Source organism: Vulpes lagopus, chromosome 2 (genome assembly GCF_018345385.1).
Source record: "Vulpes lagopus strain Blue_001 chromosome 2, ASM1834538v1, whole genome shotgun sequence".
In the NCBI taxonomy this organism is placed as follows: Eukaryota; Metazoa; Chordata; class Mammalia; order Carnivora; family Canidae; genus Vulpes; species Vulpes lagopus.
The window spans coordinates 2,504,874-2,521,182 of NC_054825.1; the positions used below are offsets into that span (position 1 = coordinate 2,504,874).

The 16,309-nt window shown below is 43.4% G+C and overlaps 1 protein-coding gene across 1 annotated transcript in view; it reads right to left on the bottom strand.

Annotated features, from left to right (window-relative positions):
• Positions 1–16,101, bottom strand: part of GLRX3 (glutaredoxin 3) — a 30,779-nt gene extending 14,678 nt beyond the window's left edge. The window contains exons 1-4 of the mRNA XM_041745634.1: positions 15,959–16,101; positions 10,006–10,114; positions 1,524–1,598; positions 571–772 (exon numbers count right to left, since the gene is read on the bottom strand). Coding sequence (XP_041601568.1) covers positions 571–772; positions 1,524–1,598; positions 10,006–10,114; positions 15,959–16,044 — 472 coding nt within the window. The 5' untranslated portion in view covers positions 16,045–16,101. The remainder of the gene's footprint in view (positions 1–570; positions 773–1,523; positions 1,599–10,005; positions 10,115–15,958) is intronic.
• Positions 16,102–16,309: the final 208 nt, after the last annotated feature.

Consider the following 16,309-nt stretch of genomic DNA (forward strand, 5'->3'; position numbering starts at 1 on the left):
ATAGAAAATAAGAGTGACTATAAAGCCACAGAATTCAGAATCTTTCAATTATTAGCACCAATAAACAATAGAACAAAATGGAAGGCAAAAGTGCAGGGGAGACACAGGAATGCCACCAAACGTCTGTCAATTTTTAAACTGCTGAATCTGGACTACATGAACAAACAGAGACTGCCAAGACAGACAGGAAACTGTTAACAGCAAAGGGAACTGAGGAAACAAAAGCCCATTCGGGTGACAACACATGGTGGCTGGAATCTAAACCCAACTCCGCTTCGAGGTGACCTGAGCAGCCTCCCCATCTTTGGGTACTTATGTATATAAAGCAAAAACCTCCAATCACGTATTTCTATGAAGCCTCTGGGTTCCAACCTTCTCTGTGTCTGTGGTGCAAACTAATTCTCATCACCTCACTACAGAATGCCAGTGGGAATTACGACCTTCCTGATTTTCTAGTTATCTCAACACAAGCATAAGATGAACAGTACAGCGGGAACAGACGGGCACTGGGCCACACCCTGCGCTGGTGAAGCACCCATTTTGTGTGTCTTTGTGAAAGCAGCTTCTTACCGCAGCGCGGCTCCTGAGGAGTTCCTTTCATAAACAACATGCAAGGGGCAGCATGAGTTAATTTCTTCAGGCGAACGTGGAGATCTTCCTTAGGATGCTCGTTAGTACTGGGTGGGAAGGAGCCGCTAGATGCATGTCGCTGAACTTTTTTGGTCAACTCTGGGGCATGTGCACCATCTAATCGGTCAATTTTCTGAGAATTCTGAAGTTAAAAAAGTCATTTATAATATGTGTAGCAGCTTTTCATCATCTCTTTTAAGCTCCCAAATTATAACAAATATGAACTCATAGCACAAGCCAGTTTTTAAAGGGGTCAATGTTATTATTAGATATGTTTTTAAAAACCTGATTACCAATTGCCAGATGCATCTCAATTTTAAATACATAATTGTCTTTTTTCCCCCCGTTTGGGAAACATACAAGGAAAACATCACTATACCTCAAACTCAAACCAAATCAGAGTCTAACCTAAAACAGAAAAGATTTCCCTACCCTCACAGGGATGAATCTATTACTAAGTATAAATGCGGTACTGGGGGGGAACCGTGGTAACACTCTGGGGTGCCCTGAAGCACAGATTTGCACCTGCTTCCTAAGAGAGTCATTAATCAAAGCAGGACCAGCCACATGTTCCATTATGTCCAGGCACTGGCCATAAGCAACCAACTTTTACCCAACTCAGGGAACATTTTGGGTCTACAGACAAATATCTAGACTGTTCTTTACAAGTTTCAACTCTGATTGCTGGACCTCCAGAGCACACATCACTTCTGCAGGATCCCCAGACCAACCTTTGGCATCAGTGCAAACAAGGAGACTACATGAAGGCAGCGCAAGGCCAGGAACAACCAAGTGCCAAATGTTTAGGGATCAGGGGAGAGGGTAAAGGAACCAAGACAGAGCCCCATGGCCCATGACAGATGCAGGATCTCTTGTGCCATCTTTATCCTTACCTTGAACAACAGAAAGGTGGGAACAGAACTAATTTCATATTTTTCAGATACTTCAGGAACGGCTTCAGCTTCCAACTTTAAAATAAAAGAATTTAAAGCTTGATTATAAAAAGGTCCTATTTTACTACTTCAACATGTAAATCAGCTTCACATACATCATCCCTTCAAGTAGCTGATGTTTTTAAAGAGTATGGTACAAAAGTTTATGACACATTTACATTTAAATGAGACTCACTGGGCTGGCGTGTCATCCACTGAGTCTGCAGTGTCAAAACAGGTTCAGAGGTTTTTATTTTGTTGCACATTTCAAAAGATGCCTGGAGGCTGTGAATAAAATTTTTGGTGCACTAGTGACCTAGTAAATTTTCAATCATATGCAGCTACTACTATATTGAAATCCATAAATCACTGACCCCAGTTATGTCATGATTACAGTGCTTATTTTCTGCCCACAGCAATTCTTGCTGTTTGCTCTATTGACTAATTCCAAGAGGCAGTACATCATGAGTGACAGTTGTAGCCTTCTGCAAATTATGAAGCAAAAAGGAGTATTTCTTCAATAAACTATTGATGTCTGATAAATTTTACCGTTAACTCCTGCAAGGCTGCTGGACACTAAGCAGATATCTTGCTAGGTTATTTGCTTCTGGGTCTATTCATACATTTAAATGCATTTTAAATAAGATGACTGCATTCTGCTTGATCATTTCCTTAAGGCCCCTCAACAAGATATGATGGCTAGCTAACATACAAATTTTAAATGTATTTAGTGACTCAATTTCTTAATAATTAGAACACAATTCCTGTAAGCTACTTATACTGTAAGACTCTGTAAACCATACACTTTGAGAAAAACCAAGACATAATATTATATCCTTCCCTCATAGGACTGTCAATTTAATATAAACTTTTTAAAACCAATAAAAACCTGTATTCACATTATACCTGTAGGAAATAAAATTTATTGATAAATTATATTGTTAAAAGATTTTAAAAAATATATCCTGTATTTTTCCAGGAATGAAAGATTTCCACTGGGCTTGAAGCACTATTTTTATCCATCACTTTCCCCGATCCAGTACATATCTATCCAAATGAACCTTGACGGTAAATAGGAGGCAGCATCATTTGTCTTTGGTTTGTATCTTCCATCTCATATATTCTTGGGTGCTCTTTTACTACTACTTTTTTCTTTAAAACATCCTTTTGAAACAATATTTTCAATTACATTCATTTTTCAAAACGTATTAAGGTGAAAATTACATACATTTTAAATCAACAACTATCCAATAAAACTGAAAAAAATGAACAAAGAGAAAAAGCATTTGAAGACAGCTATTTAGAACACACTTTCTAAAGGTTTTTTAAACTTTCGTGTTTTTCTTTCATACAATTACACACTCAGACCAAAGAGGAACAGAAAAGGCAATGACTGAGGCAGTTCATTATTTTCTCTCAAATAACATCTTTCAAGTGACCACCACATGTTGGCACTGAGTTAGGCTCAGCTACGATCCCTATCTTTGGTACTACTGGATTCTAACAGCAAAATGAGACAAATTTTAAAAAGACAAAAATACTAGGCAAAAACTCTCAAAAGATAATATAGCTTTAAACCAAACCAAACCAAACCAGGCAGCATCTGGACCCAGAAATACAGTCCTCCGTGTGGCTAAAAGTTGGAACGCTTCTCACGTTCCTACTAGTTTCCAATGGTCTCCTTAGTGACAACTCTTCTAGGAAGAAAATAATCCTTTTGAAATTCCTAAAGCCAGGAGGATCGCCACATGTGCCTCTCACAAAGCAGCTCCCAGGAAGAGATCTTAGTAAGACCAAGGCAGTGGTGACAGAAAAATCCCACCCCCCACCCCCAGCACAGACCAGGAATGCCACTAAAGGCAAACCCATTCCTCAGAGCATCAAGGGTATCTGAGGTCCTAAAACCTTTGCAGCACTGAAATTCTTTGGAAACATTTTTAGTGGATATAAAACAACATGACAGTTCTATCAATGAAAATAGAAAATATTGAAATATGATCTGCAGTGATCTTTCATGGAAAGCCTACCCTATGCCACAAACAATGTCAGACCCTTTGCATACAATTGCCTAAACTATTTAAAACCTGGAGAAGTGTGTAGTACATAATCAACTTAATCTTACAGGTGGCTAGGTGAAGATATAACTTGTCCAAAGACCCAGTTAATAATTAGAGCTGAGAAACAAAACCAAGTTTGTTTGACTATAAAACCTATGCTATACTGCGGTAATCTTTTTCTACTGATCAAAAAAAAAAAAAAAAAAGATTAAATTTCAAAGGTAGGATTTATATATGACCTTAGCATTCACCAAACATGAATATTTCCAGAATGTAATGTCAGAGCGTCTTTGGTGGGAACCATGCCTCTCAAAGTCAGACCCTTCCCCTGAAATGTGCTGTATGTCTGTGGAGTGGGGTGAGGAGAGGCAGGGAGGGGTTTCCACAGCAAGGTAAATCCGACATAGGAATTCCCTCTCTACAGGGCCACCAAAGACCACTTTAACAGTAATGGCTAACAGCTATGATTAATGCAGGTCAGACATGGATCTAAGTGCGTTTTGTGTACTGACTTGTTTAATCTGCAGGATAATGGATGCTGTAATTACACCTAACTTCCAGAAGAAACTAGAACTTAACGAAGTTAGGTAAATCAGCAAGATTACAACACTGTTGAATGGTGGAGCAGAACACTGTGGCTCAAGGGCCAAGCTCCACCCTCCACTGCCTTGCTGTCGTCTCACCAAATCCAATGGTTACCCTTCTCCTCATCTGACCTTTCAATATCATCACACCCACCCTCTCCAGATACCATCTTCTCACTAAGCCTCATTCGACTTTCCATTTTTTCTTCTTCCCAAACTCTGAGACTCAGTCTCTCTGCCTTCTTCCTTCATATCTGGCCAACCTCTACATGGCTAGCACATCCCAAGGGACTTGGTTTTGAGTGTACTTCTCTCATTTATGCTCATTCTCCCTGAATGGTCTCATCCAACCCTGGGGTTAAGTAACACCAATATGGTAACAACGCCCAAGTTGTATCCAGGCTAGACCTCCCCCACCACCACCTCCAAGCTAAACACTCGGACATCTTCACTCAGATCTCTACTAGATATCTCCCACTAAACCTGTTCCTCCTCAAGGCATCTCCATCTCTTTAATTCATCCAGATGATCAAATCAAAAAGGAAACAATTTTGATTAATCCATTTCACTCATCTGAAATCCACTCCATCAACAGGTCTTCCCGGTTCCCCCTCCAATATATAAGCCAAATCAGACCATGACTTCATTTCAATGCTCTCTTCACTCATGTCCGTGAAGTCTTTTACCTGGCCTGTGAGATAGCCTCCTAACAGGTATACCTGCTTCTAGTCTGCATCCTTCCCCCATTTCAAACCACAAACCCACAGGACAGTCAAAGGAATCAACAACAGAAATCCCATTGTGTGTCACTTCTGCTGCACTCAAAATAAAACCCAAACTCTTCCAGTGTCAACCTCTTGCCATACCCTCTCCTCCTTCGGCTAGATCCACTAGCCTTCTGCCAGCCTTCCAACAGTGTTCATTTGCTGATCCACAGCCCAATCCCTGGCTCTCCCAATGAAAACTCTTTTATCTCTTTCCAGCTTTCCCAACCCCAAAAAAGTACCTACCCACCCCCAAATAGGCCCTCATGGCCTATTTCTTCTTAGAACTTACCACTATCTGAAATTACCTTAATAATATGCTAACCAATGGCCTTACTGACCAACATAATGGTGGCATATAATAAGTGTTAGATAAATAAAATCTGACATGATACGAAGCACATGTTGGTCATACTGCTAAGCCTACGATGGGAGCAACCACTGGCCAGGGTGGCCTTGAACCCAGAGGCTGAGGAGAGAACAATTAAACCTGACATTCAGAAACATTTGTTAAACTTCATAAAGAGGCTTCTAACGCTGTGATGTAATATAAAAGGAAAAGTTTTCAAAAACAAATTCTTTGTCCAAATAAGTATTTAAATTAATGTTTTTGGTACCTTTTTAAAAGAACTTTGCCAAACTTAGCCCAAGAATAACTAATAAATATTGTCAATTGTTAGTATATCTTTTATTACCAAGACAGCCTAAATAAGAACTAGGATACTTTTAAGATTTAGTAATTCTCCTTGAATTATCTGAGCATTTTGAGAGTTCCCCAAAAATGTAATCCTACATATATTCTCAAAGAAGCCATGATGATGATGATGATGACAGAGAATGATTATGTCAGTAATCTCTAGTACTGAAATATAGGAATTCAGCTAACTGGTACCTAGCTATACAGCTGATTGGTGCCCTTCTGGAGATTGTCCTGCATTGTGTGTGTACAGAAGCTAATTGTACAGACATTTAGAATTAAACATTTCTGTAACTATATAGAAATTTTTTATACTGATTTTATAGACCCTCAGAAATTAAATAGGGTGAGCTTAAAAAAGCTTGCACATTCAAGAATAAATCAAATTAAAACAATTCTTATTTTCTAAGAATCAAAAAATGCAAACTTAAGTATATAACTCCTCCTATACCTTTGGTTTCATATCTGAAGTTACAATGGTCATAATAAAATGCAAGTGCAGCAGGTACTGTACAAACAAGGTCACCACTAAATGAAACACAGTAGTACAAACCTCACCAACCAGGTGGCCAGTAAGCTTGCCTTTGAGGGTTTATGTACCAAAGTGCATCATATGGTAAAATGTGAATACCATGGCCTAACTGGATCAGAATTATCAAGCTGGAAGAGGGGTGGGGAGGTGACCAAGAAGATGGGAACCACTTACACAAAGGAAAACAAGGTTAAAGGGCCCTATATTAAGTATACCACCACCTAGCCAAGGAGCTAATAATGGGGCACCACCAACAGGTGGTTGGGTGTCCCACTCTTGATTCTGGCTCAGGGCATGATCTCAGGGTCATGAGGTCTAGCCCCATGTTGGGTTACCTGCTGGGGCATGGAGTCTGCTTGAGATTCTCTCCCCCCTTGCCCCTCCCCACCAAGTGCTCTCTGTGCTAAAAAAAAAAAAAAAAAAAGAAGCCAATCAAAACAGGAATTAAATGACAGAACAGATAAAAATACAAGATATTCTCTAACTAATATTTGAACCAATGGCACAGACTAAGTTTGGAGATGGGGGAAAAAAAAGCCACAGGGGTGCACAGGATACTTCATATAAAATGGATTTGGATTTGAGTACCTTAACAATATACAATTTTTCCATGTGAAGAAAAATCAATAAATTTAATAATTTAAAAACTGGATAAAATTTCAAGAATGTAAATCATAATAAAATCAAATGTAAAATAAGAATGAATGGCCGCTCCTATAAAAGATGAATTTGATCTGGACCTCAAACAGAACCGGTTGTACCCAACTTCCCATCACAAGGAGCTTTGTGCTTCTCCTCCTCCTTCCTACCTCGTCATCAGACACTAGATCTTGAAAGATTCTATCTCCCAAACAAATGTATATTCCCATTTTAAAGATAAAGTGCTAACAAACTGACAGTATGTAATTTGAAAAGCAAGGGCATGTCACACTTTAATTAGCCATTTAATTTTATTCTGAACCAACATCAAGTTTTCAGTAAGACTTTAAGCATTAAGAGTAACTCGAGTATCTCCTGTAATCCCTGGGAGGCGTGCAAACCTCAGTGCCCAGTGCTCAGGGCCCAGAGTCTCCGGCTGGTCTGGATGAGGTGGCCAGCGCAGGCACAAACACAGACGTGGTTTGCCCAGGAGCATACGAGCGCATTGTCACTACAGGGTGAGTACAGGCACAAGGGTGTTCATCCAGATGCAATCAAAACGTAAGAGTCCTGCCGTTAAGCAACCTACTCCGATGAGCATGAACTACTTAAGCCAAAATGTACACTAGCTTTTCTCAGGTATGGCTTTCCCATCATTTACAAAATAAACAATTGTTTATGGCAACAAAAGTCTACACTCAAATTCTTAAAAACATCATTTACAACATCACCTACATAATAATTTTGTAAATTTAAGTTATGGGATCAACTGATCTCTGTAATTCACAAGTCAAAAATGCCAGATCAGGGGCTCCTGGGTGGCTCAGGCTGTGATCACAGGGTCCCATGATCAGCCCCACGTCAGGCGCCCTGCTCAGCAGGGGTCTGCTTCTCCTCTCCCCTGTTCATGCTCTCTCTTGAGCTCTCTCTCTCAAGTATATAAAATCTTTAAAAAAAAAAAAAGACATCAAGTTAAAAGACACAGAGGTAACAGCACCAGTTCCCTACTGCAGACGGTGAGGGGGAAGCTCTCACTGACAATAAAGTGCTCTTTAAATGATGTGCATCCTCTCCTACTGGGGCATGCCAACAGATCTCTCAGATATTTTACTTATTTGCTCACCATTTAAATTACCTACCTTACCAACTCCATGCAAATGATCTTTGCCATTTAAAAGAAACACTACCGGGGCGCCTGGGTGACTGAGTCGCTTAAGCATCTGACTCCTGACTTCAGCTGAGGTCATGATCTCAGAGACGTTAGACCGAGCCCCACAGCGGGCTCTGCACTCAGTGCAGAGTCTGCTTTGAGATTTTGAGATTCTTTGCCTCTCCCCCTCTCTCTCCCCAACTGCAACTCCCCTCCACTCACACTCTCACTACAATAAAAAAATAAAATCTAAAAAGAAAGAAAGGAAAGAAAAAATGAAAAGAAAAGAAAAAAGAAAAGAAAAGAAAAAAGAAAGAAAAGAAAGCAAAGCAAAGCAAAGCAAAGCAAAGAAAAGAAAAGAAGAGAAGAGAACAAACTACTCCACAGAATGTATTTCCAGAAAGTAACGCCTCTGGGAGAACCACCCATCTAGTGCTGTCAGCCTTCCCATGAGCAGCAGGTACACTCAGGTTCAGGTGTCCCCGAGAGATAAGGACTTCCCAACCCCTGGCTTACTGAGACACTTAAGCACTTGAACAACTTAAATCTCACTGCCAAGCATGTTACCAATGTGAGAAGTAATTCTACAGTTGCTTTAAATAAATCATTCATATGGCAGCTAAGAACAATGTGTTACCTAAACTAGTAACATTATACACATAAAAGCAGACTTGCAACAATTACCATCATCTTGATTAATCTTATGATTGAAATGTTTAATCATTCATTTCGCTGGTAATCATTATCTTTTATCACTGACCATACATGCAGTTTTAATGTCTCCTTCTATTATTTATATTGGACATTTTAGGGTTATATTCTAAGGTTACATTACACATTTCATTGGAATTTTAAATAAGTCCTTAAATTTTAAAAAGCGAACTACTACATCTATATTTTTCTATCTTCATAAAAAAAAACACACTGAAAAGATTCATGCAAAATTAATATAATCAGTCCCTTCTTTATAGGGTGGGACGCCACAGCTGGCAGGGAAGGTGTGGGAGAGCATCCTCATTGTATACCTTCTACACTGTTCTGATTTTGAGACATCTAACTGCAGTACCTATTCAAAGCACACTTCTCTGTACACAAATTACCTAAAAATTACATTGCCTGTTATACAGATGAATTAGCCTGTCAAAATTCTATTTTCAGTTTATGTAAGTGGAAAATACAGAAGATGTTACTTTTAACCTCATATATGGGTATATTTGTCTGAACTAATTCTGGTTTTAATAAGGATTTGGTCCTTTTTGTTTCTTTAAATCCTAAGGATTCAAGCTTTTGAATACAGGTGTACCTCCCTTCCCAAAAATTCATTTCTAAGATTCTTGACTCCTATTTTGGCTTTGTTGCCTCAATCAAGGCTAAGTCGTGAATGACAACATTAAATATGCTAAACCAAGCAAGCTAATCCACAGCCTTGACTACTACGTTCCTAGTTCATACCCACCCCCCAAGAGAAAACTAGGAATGTGCAGTGTGCAAAGCTGGGTGGAAACAAGGCAAGGCAGGGAGACACTGGATTCTTCTCCTCTGCTTCCACACAGGCCAGGAAAAGCTCTCAGTTTTTCCCAGTAGGTCTTCATTTACCCAACCCAGACAACAGCTTCCTCCTGTGCCCCCGGCTCCCAGCGACCTTCACACAGCCTTCCTTCACTCACTTTCCACGTCACACCTTGCTCTTCAATGAAGCAGGCTTTGTTAATATTCTTACTATATTAAAATCACGGTGAGCCAGAGTGAATGATCTAGGTGCTTCTGCTGGCAAATATCCCCACTGCCCATCCTGAAATTTGCTAATTCTGTCCGCCCATCACACACGTTAGGGAAAGTGTGGCAATTTCCACAGTGTTTGGTACTTGAGAAATGCAAAACAACTGTAAGATTTTTAAGAATCTACTGCAAAAATAACAAAGACTAACACCAATTATAAACATGGAATTCCATATCCATCCTCCCTTACGTCAATAAAACAGTCTGCCTCATAAAAGAGGTGATACCCAAGGTGTACTACCTTCACAAACGAAACTTGAGGGTGTTCCTTGGCTAATTCTGCCATCACATCGTTCATCTGGACACACTGTGGAGCCCATGGCGCCCAAAAGTGGACCACAAGGAGAGACCTGGAAATCAACAAAATGCAATGTTTTAAAGTCACAGTATTTTTAGACATAAGGGAATACTGACGTTGATTAAATTCTATTACCAAAACAACTTTCACAAGAACTGCCTGAACTGTTTTTGTCCTGCTAGAATTCCATCATATTAAACATCGACTGAAATATAAGGCTTGCAAGGTCTTGATAATCTTTTGGATGAATTTTCAAGTTAATGGTATTCCTTGAATGAAGACTTAGCTCATATGAAGTGGTTTTAAATATTCATCCCTCTCAACCAATAGTCCTATAAATCAATTATGTCTTCAGACCCTCAGGAAAGGTGGGAACTGGATTTCTGCAGCCACAGCAAGCATCAGTGACAAACGGCTGCAGATGCATAGGTACCAGTGTTCACTCTGCAGCCACAGTACTGTGATGCCAGGGTATAACTGGGACCATAGGAACAGGAATAACATGTTGAAAATGGAAGGCACACAGAAAGAAAACAAGAGGAAAATTGATGGTATAAACAGAACAGCGGATTAACAAGTTATTGACTAAGTTCTCAGGCATGTCAGTATGTATTTATCAACTATTTCCTTTTTTTTAATCATCTATTTCCATATAAAATGGTCTTGCCCAAGATATTTTTTAAGTCTATGCTCATATTGAACTAAAAAACTATTCTATAGGATTCTAAGTACAAATTATAACCATCCCCAACCAAAAACATCTGAGAAATCAGGAAGAAAACAGACTGAAAAATATGTTACATAGAAAAAGGAACTAAGGACAGCTAACCTGTGGGCAAGGAAAGGAGTGGCCAACTATAAAACCAGGGAAACAGTACAGCTGGGAGTATGGCCTCACCATCCAGTGTCAGAGAGCAGAAGCAAAGGGAGGCACTGCAGGACTTCAGAGGTAGGAGGGGTAGAATTTGGTGACTTTGGAAACAGTCTGGAGCAGACTCCCAAGTTTCTGGCTCAGTGACTGATGGATGACTAGCGGTGGCACAAGCCACACATCAGGTATAGAAGCTGCTAACCTGAGAGGAAAGGAGGTCTGGGGGGCTGTTAGTGATGGTCTGGAGCTCAGGAAAGAAGTCTTTGCTTCATCTGCAGATAGACTCGGTAATCAAGAAACAGAGCTAGCACCAAGCTCTCCCACACTAGAGGATTAAAGACAAAGGTCAGAGCCTCTGGGCTCATCGACAGTTAGTTAGGAGGAAATGGAACCCAGGCAGTAGATCCACTGCTTCCTAAGATGGAGCCTAAAAAGCCCAGCAAGGGTAAAGGGCCTCACAGAAGAGAAGGATGTCAAGAAGGAAGGAGTGACAATCCTCCAACGCAGCTGGAAGGGCCCCAGCAAGGCTGCAGGGCAAAATCGCAAGTCACACTGCTGCATAAGGGCAATGAACCTAAGAGGAGGCTGCAGAGTGCTAGAAATCTACACTTTAAGAGACCTGCTTATAAACAGAGAGAGTCCTAGGCAGAGGGGCAGACAGGATCAAGGGATTTGCTTTTAATAGAAGAAAATTATCATGTTTGTTTCATAAGGGGGAGTGCAAGTGGAGAGGGAAAGGATGAAGACACAAGACAGGTTGAGGGTGCAAGGTCTCGGGGGCAGCAGGAGAGAGGAAATCCCAGAGCAGAGAATTCACCTTGAGAGAAGGGACAGCTTCCTCCAGGTCAGGGGTGAAGGAATCAAGAGTGGGTAAAGCTACAAATCAATGTCAGATGTTGAGGGAAGGCAGAGTAAGAGAGTGGGGAAGAAGTTATTGGAAGTCCCGTTTTCCCAGGCAGGAAGCAAGGTCATTTCCTGAAACAAAGGAAAACAAGGCCTGGGATCACAGTCAGTACTGAGGAAAAAGGGAGAGCTGCCCAGGGGCATGCAGGAGGAAAGCAGGAGGTCCTCAAGGAAGACCCACCCAAAGCTGGAAAGGATATATTGTGGGTCCCTAATCAATGGGTTCTCATCTGTGTCCCACAGAACTCCAAGGCTCAATGTGTGTGGGTAGGTGGGCCTCAGGGTCTATGGCAGAGACGATGAAGTGCCCCTCTCCTCCTGGGCACACAACCTGACCACAATGCTCACTCTTCCTTGCAGCTGAGCTCTGGCCAATGAGCCTCTGCAGAGAGGCTGCTGGGGATGCCCCAAGGCCTACAGGATGGGGAGAAAAAAATGAGGCCCACAAAAGGACCTGCACAAGAATGTTCACAGCAGCCACAGACACGACAGCCAAAAACTGGAAATAACCCAAATGTCCACAAAGTGGAGAAACTGTTGTCCATTTATACAATAGAATACTACTCGGCAATAAAAAGGAACCAACTATAGATCCTTGCAACAACACGCATCTTGAAAACATAGAGGAAAACAACCTAGACATAAAAGACCAGGAGCCAGGTAACTCCGTTTACATAAAGTACCAAGACCGGCTGAACTAACCTACAGCAACAGACAGTGGATCAGTGGTGGGGACTATGGGAAGGAGCTAAAGAACATTCTGGGGCTCTATATTGTGTTGAATAGTGGTTACTCGTGTATGTACAACTGTCAAAATTCATCACACCTAACTACTAAGATCCATGCATTTTATTATGGTATATAAGTAATACCTCATTTCTTAAAATGCTGGGATACCACTTTCTACTAAACTGAAAGAAGATTTTTTTAAATAAAATAGTCCATGTTAAAAAAAAAAAAAAGAAGAAGCAGTCAAGCATTTCCGTATCTTACTGGTAAAAATTAAACTCAGAAAATTCTTACACACTGTCAAGTATCTATCCTAAGGAAGTAATTAAAGAAACAAAGATTTATGTATATTTATGTATAATACTTTCCCATTTTCTCACATAGCAAATAACTGGAAGAATCAATTTTTCAATAACACTATATCTTTGTTAATGGTCAAATAGCAGAATATTAGCAAGCTGTTAAAAAATCATATTTCAAAGAATTCTAATGGCATGTAAAAATGCCCAAAATATGATTATTTTTAAAAATTTAAATGTTCCCAAATTTTCTAACAGTATGTATGAACTGGCCTATGCAAAATATATATATATGTGTATATATATATATATATATATATATACCTGAAACTAATATACTATTGTGTATAAATTACACTAATAGTTAAAAAAAAAAAGATATACCCACACAACTTAAAATTCCATGACTACTAACATGACTCTGAAGAGTAATTTCAATCTTAATGTAAATGTGAATCTTAACTTCCATACTGTAAAACAGCAATAACTAATACCCTGAGATGTTGGGAAGATCAAACAAAAATAAAGAAACACTTTAAAAATATAAAAGCATGATATTAATAGTTGTTTTACATCATCTACAATAATCTCTTATTTAGATGCTCAACTTCCTAATTAAGGACATAGTACCTAGGAGCATTAGGCTATAAACCTGAAACAAATATAAATGCTGCCACCCTCTCTTGGGTTACATATGAGTACCCTCTGTCTGCATGGAATAACCCTACATGCATGGTGCACTGCTTGAAGAACTTTAAAGACCAGGTTCAAATCCTGACTAGCATATTTTTAGACAATGTAATGAACATTGGCTCTGCATCAGCAAAATGGGTGCTCAATGCATAGCTGTTTCTCTATTATTATTAGATGTTCAGCTCCTGCAGTTACTTATCTGCAGATAATACCAGCTGCCGTGTATTAAATACTATCATATACTGGACTTAAGTATTTTACAAATGGGTAAAACCTTGATCCCTCTGCAATTGGGGATATCCCCACTGTACAGAGCAGCTGAGGTTTCAGTGATACACAAACACCCGAGGTGAGTTAAACAAAGAAAAAATTTCAATTCACATCACATTTTAAAACTGGGGGCAGGGATCTCTGGGTGGCGCAGCAGTTTGGCGCCTGCCTTTGGCCCAGGGCGTGATCCTGGAGACCCAGGATCGAATCCCACATCGGGCTCCCGGTGCATGGAGCCTGCTTCTCCCTCTGCCTGTGTCTCTGCCTCTCTCTCTCTCTCTCTGTGTGACTATCATAAATAAATAAAAATTTAAAAAAAAAATTAAAAAAAAAAAAAAAACTGGGGGCAGCCCGGGTGGCTCAGCAGTTTAGCACCACCTTTGCCCGCCCGGGGCGTGATCCTGGAGACCCGGAAACGAGTCCCACATCGGGCTCCCTGCATGGAGCCTACTTCTCCCTCTGCCAGTGTCTCTTTGTTTCTTGTGAATGAATAAGTAAAATATACAAAAAAAAAAAATTTTAATTGAAGAATCAAGTTTAGGATGTAGATTTCTAAATTACCATAACAAATACTGTATAACATCTTAGAATGCTTCCATTATCACAAAAATGGGCAGAAATGGGGATCCCTGGGTGGCGCAGCAGTTTAGCACCTGCCTTTGGCCCAGGGCGCGATCCTGGAGACCCGGGATCGAATCCCACTTCAGGCTCCTGGTGCATGGAGCCTGCTTCTCCCTCTGCCTATGTCTCTGCCTCTCTCTCTCTCTCTCCCTGTGTGACTATCATAAATAAATAAAAATTAAAAAAAAAAAATGGGGAGAGATGTATTCCTTCTCCGATGCCAGCCATCATTTCTCAGGTGCCTGCTGAAGCTAATCCCTAGGGGAAAGGTGTGCTGCTTTCTGCATCACCTGGAGCACAGACCACTGGCAGGAAAACACCCAAATGGCGTGTGTGGGCTGTGTTCTTTTAAGAATATTTACAATGAAAAAAGAAAAGAAAAAAAAAAAAAAAGACACGTGAAAACCGAAATGTGCAACACGCGAGGCAGAGTGAGCTCAAGTATTTAGGAAAGCAGGTGCACCTAAGTAGTCCTGCCCCTTCCGAGAGCCCACCTCCGGCGCCGTCCACAGTCGGGTATGTCAGTGCGGGATGAGTCACAACCCACCTCTCGCAAGTGAGTAACGCTCATTTCCCTCTTTTTTTTTTTTCTTTTTCTTTTTTTCCTGTAAACAGTTTTCCAAGGAAACCTGAAATGTGTGAAGGGCTGATCCGGTTACACGTCTACCTCAGGCAGGGCCAGCACGCGTGACCCCCAGAAGCAAGGCAGTAGCTCCGGCCCTGCTCCGCCTCCACCCCCGCCCCCGCCCCCGACCCCGCTCACCCGCTCTCCCAGGCACGCTCCTACCCGCCTGTAGCCGGTACATCGGGCACCACCGGCCTTCGCGGGCCGCCGCGTCCACACCGCAGGGGGCACTGCAGGTGCCCCGCACCCCCCCCCCCGCCGGCGACTCTAAGGCGTTAGGAAGGCGGGGTTAGGAAGCCTGCCCAGGGGCTCCAGGCCCGAGGCCTCGCCGCCCGCGGGGCTCCCTTCCGGCCCGGCACCGCCGACCCGCCGAGCGGCCCGCACACCGGGGACCCAGGGGAGCAGCGCGACGCCGGGGCACCGGGGCTGCCAGGCCGGGCGGCGGGGCGGGGCCGGGGGGTCGGGGCGGGGTCGCCCCGCTCCTCTCCCGGGGGTGGGGGGGGTCATTGGGACGGGGTCGGACCCCCCCTCCGCTCCCCTGCCGGGCCCGGGGGGTCATGGGGTCAGGGCAGGGCGGCCCCCCCACCTGCGCTCCCCTCCCGGGCCCGGCGGGTCATGGGGTCATGGGTCGGGTCGGGCCCCCCTTCCGCTCCCCTCCCGGGCCCGGAGGGGTCATGGGGTCATGGGGTCATGGGTCGGGTCGGGCCTCCCCCCCGCCCCCTCCCGGGCCCGGAGAGCCGACGGGCCGAGCTCGGGAGCCGGCCGCCCCGCCAGGCCCCGCCGGCCGGACGCGAAGGAGCCGGGCCGCCCGCCGCCGCCCGAGAGGCCGCCCCCCGCCAGGCCCCGCCGCCGCCGCCGCCGCCCGCCGCCCGCCGCCCGGCTCACTTGGCTCGGAGGCGCAGCAGCTCCTCAAACTGCGGGGCTGAGCCGACCTCCACCACGGCCGCCGCCTCGGCCGCCCCCGCCGCCATGCTGCCGCCGCCAGACAGGAGCAATCGAGCGCGGGCGGCCGGGGGGCGGGGCCTCCGGGGTCTGCGCGCGGAAGCCCCGCCCCCGCGGCTGGCGCAGGCCCGAGGCGGGGCAGGGGGCGTGGCTTCCGGGGGCGGGGCCGCGCTGCTCCGGGCTCCGCCCCCCGCTCCGCACCCTCCCGGGAGCTCCCGCTGCAGCTGCGGGGGAGCCGGTGCGCGCGTGCGAGTGGGTGGAGGGGAAAGCCGCCAGGTCTGCACGTTTCCACCT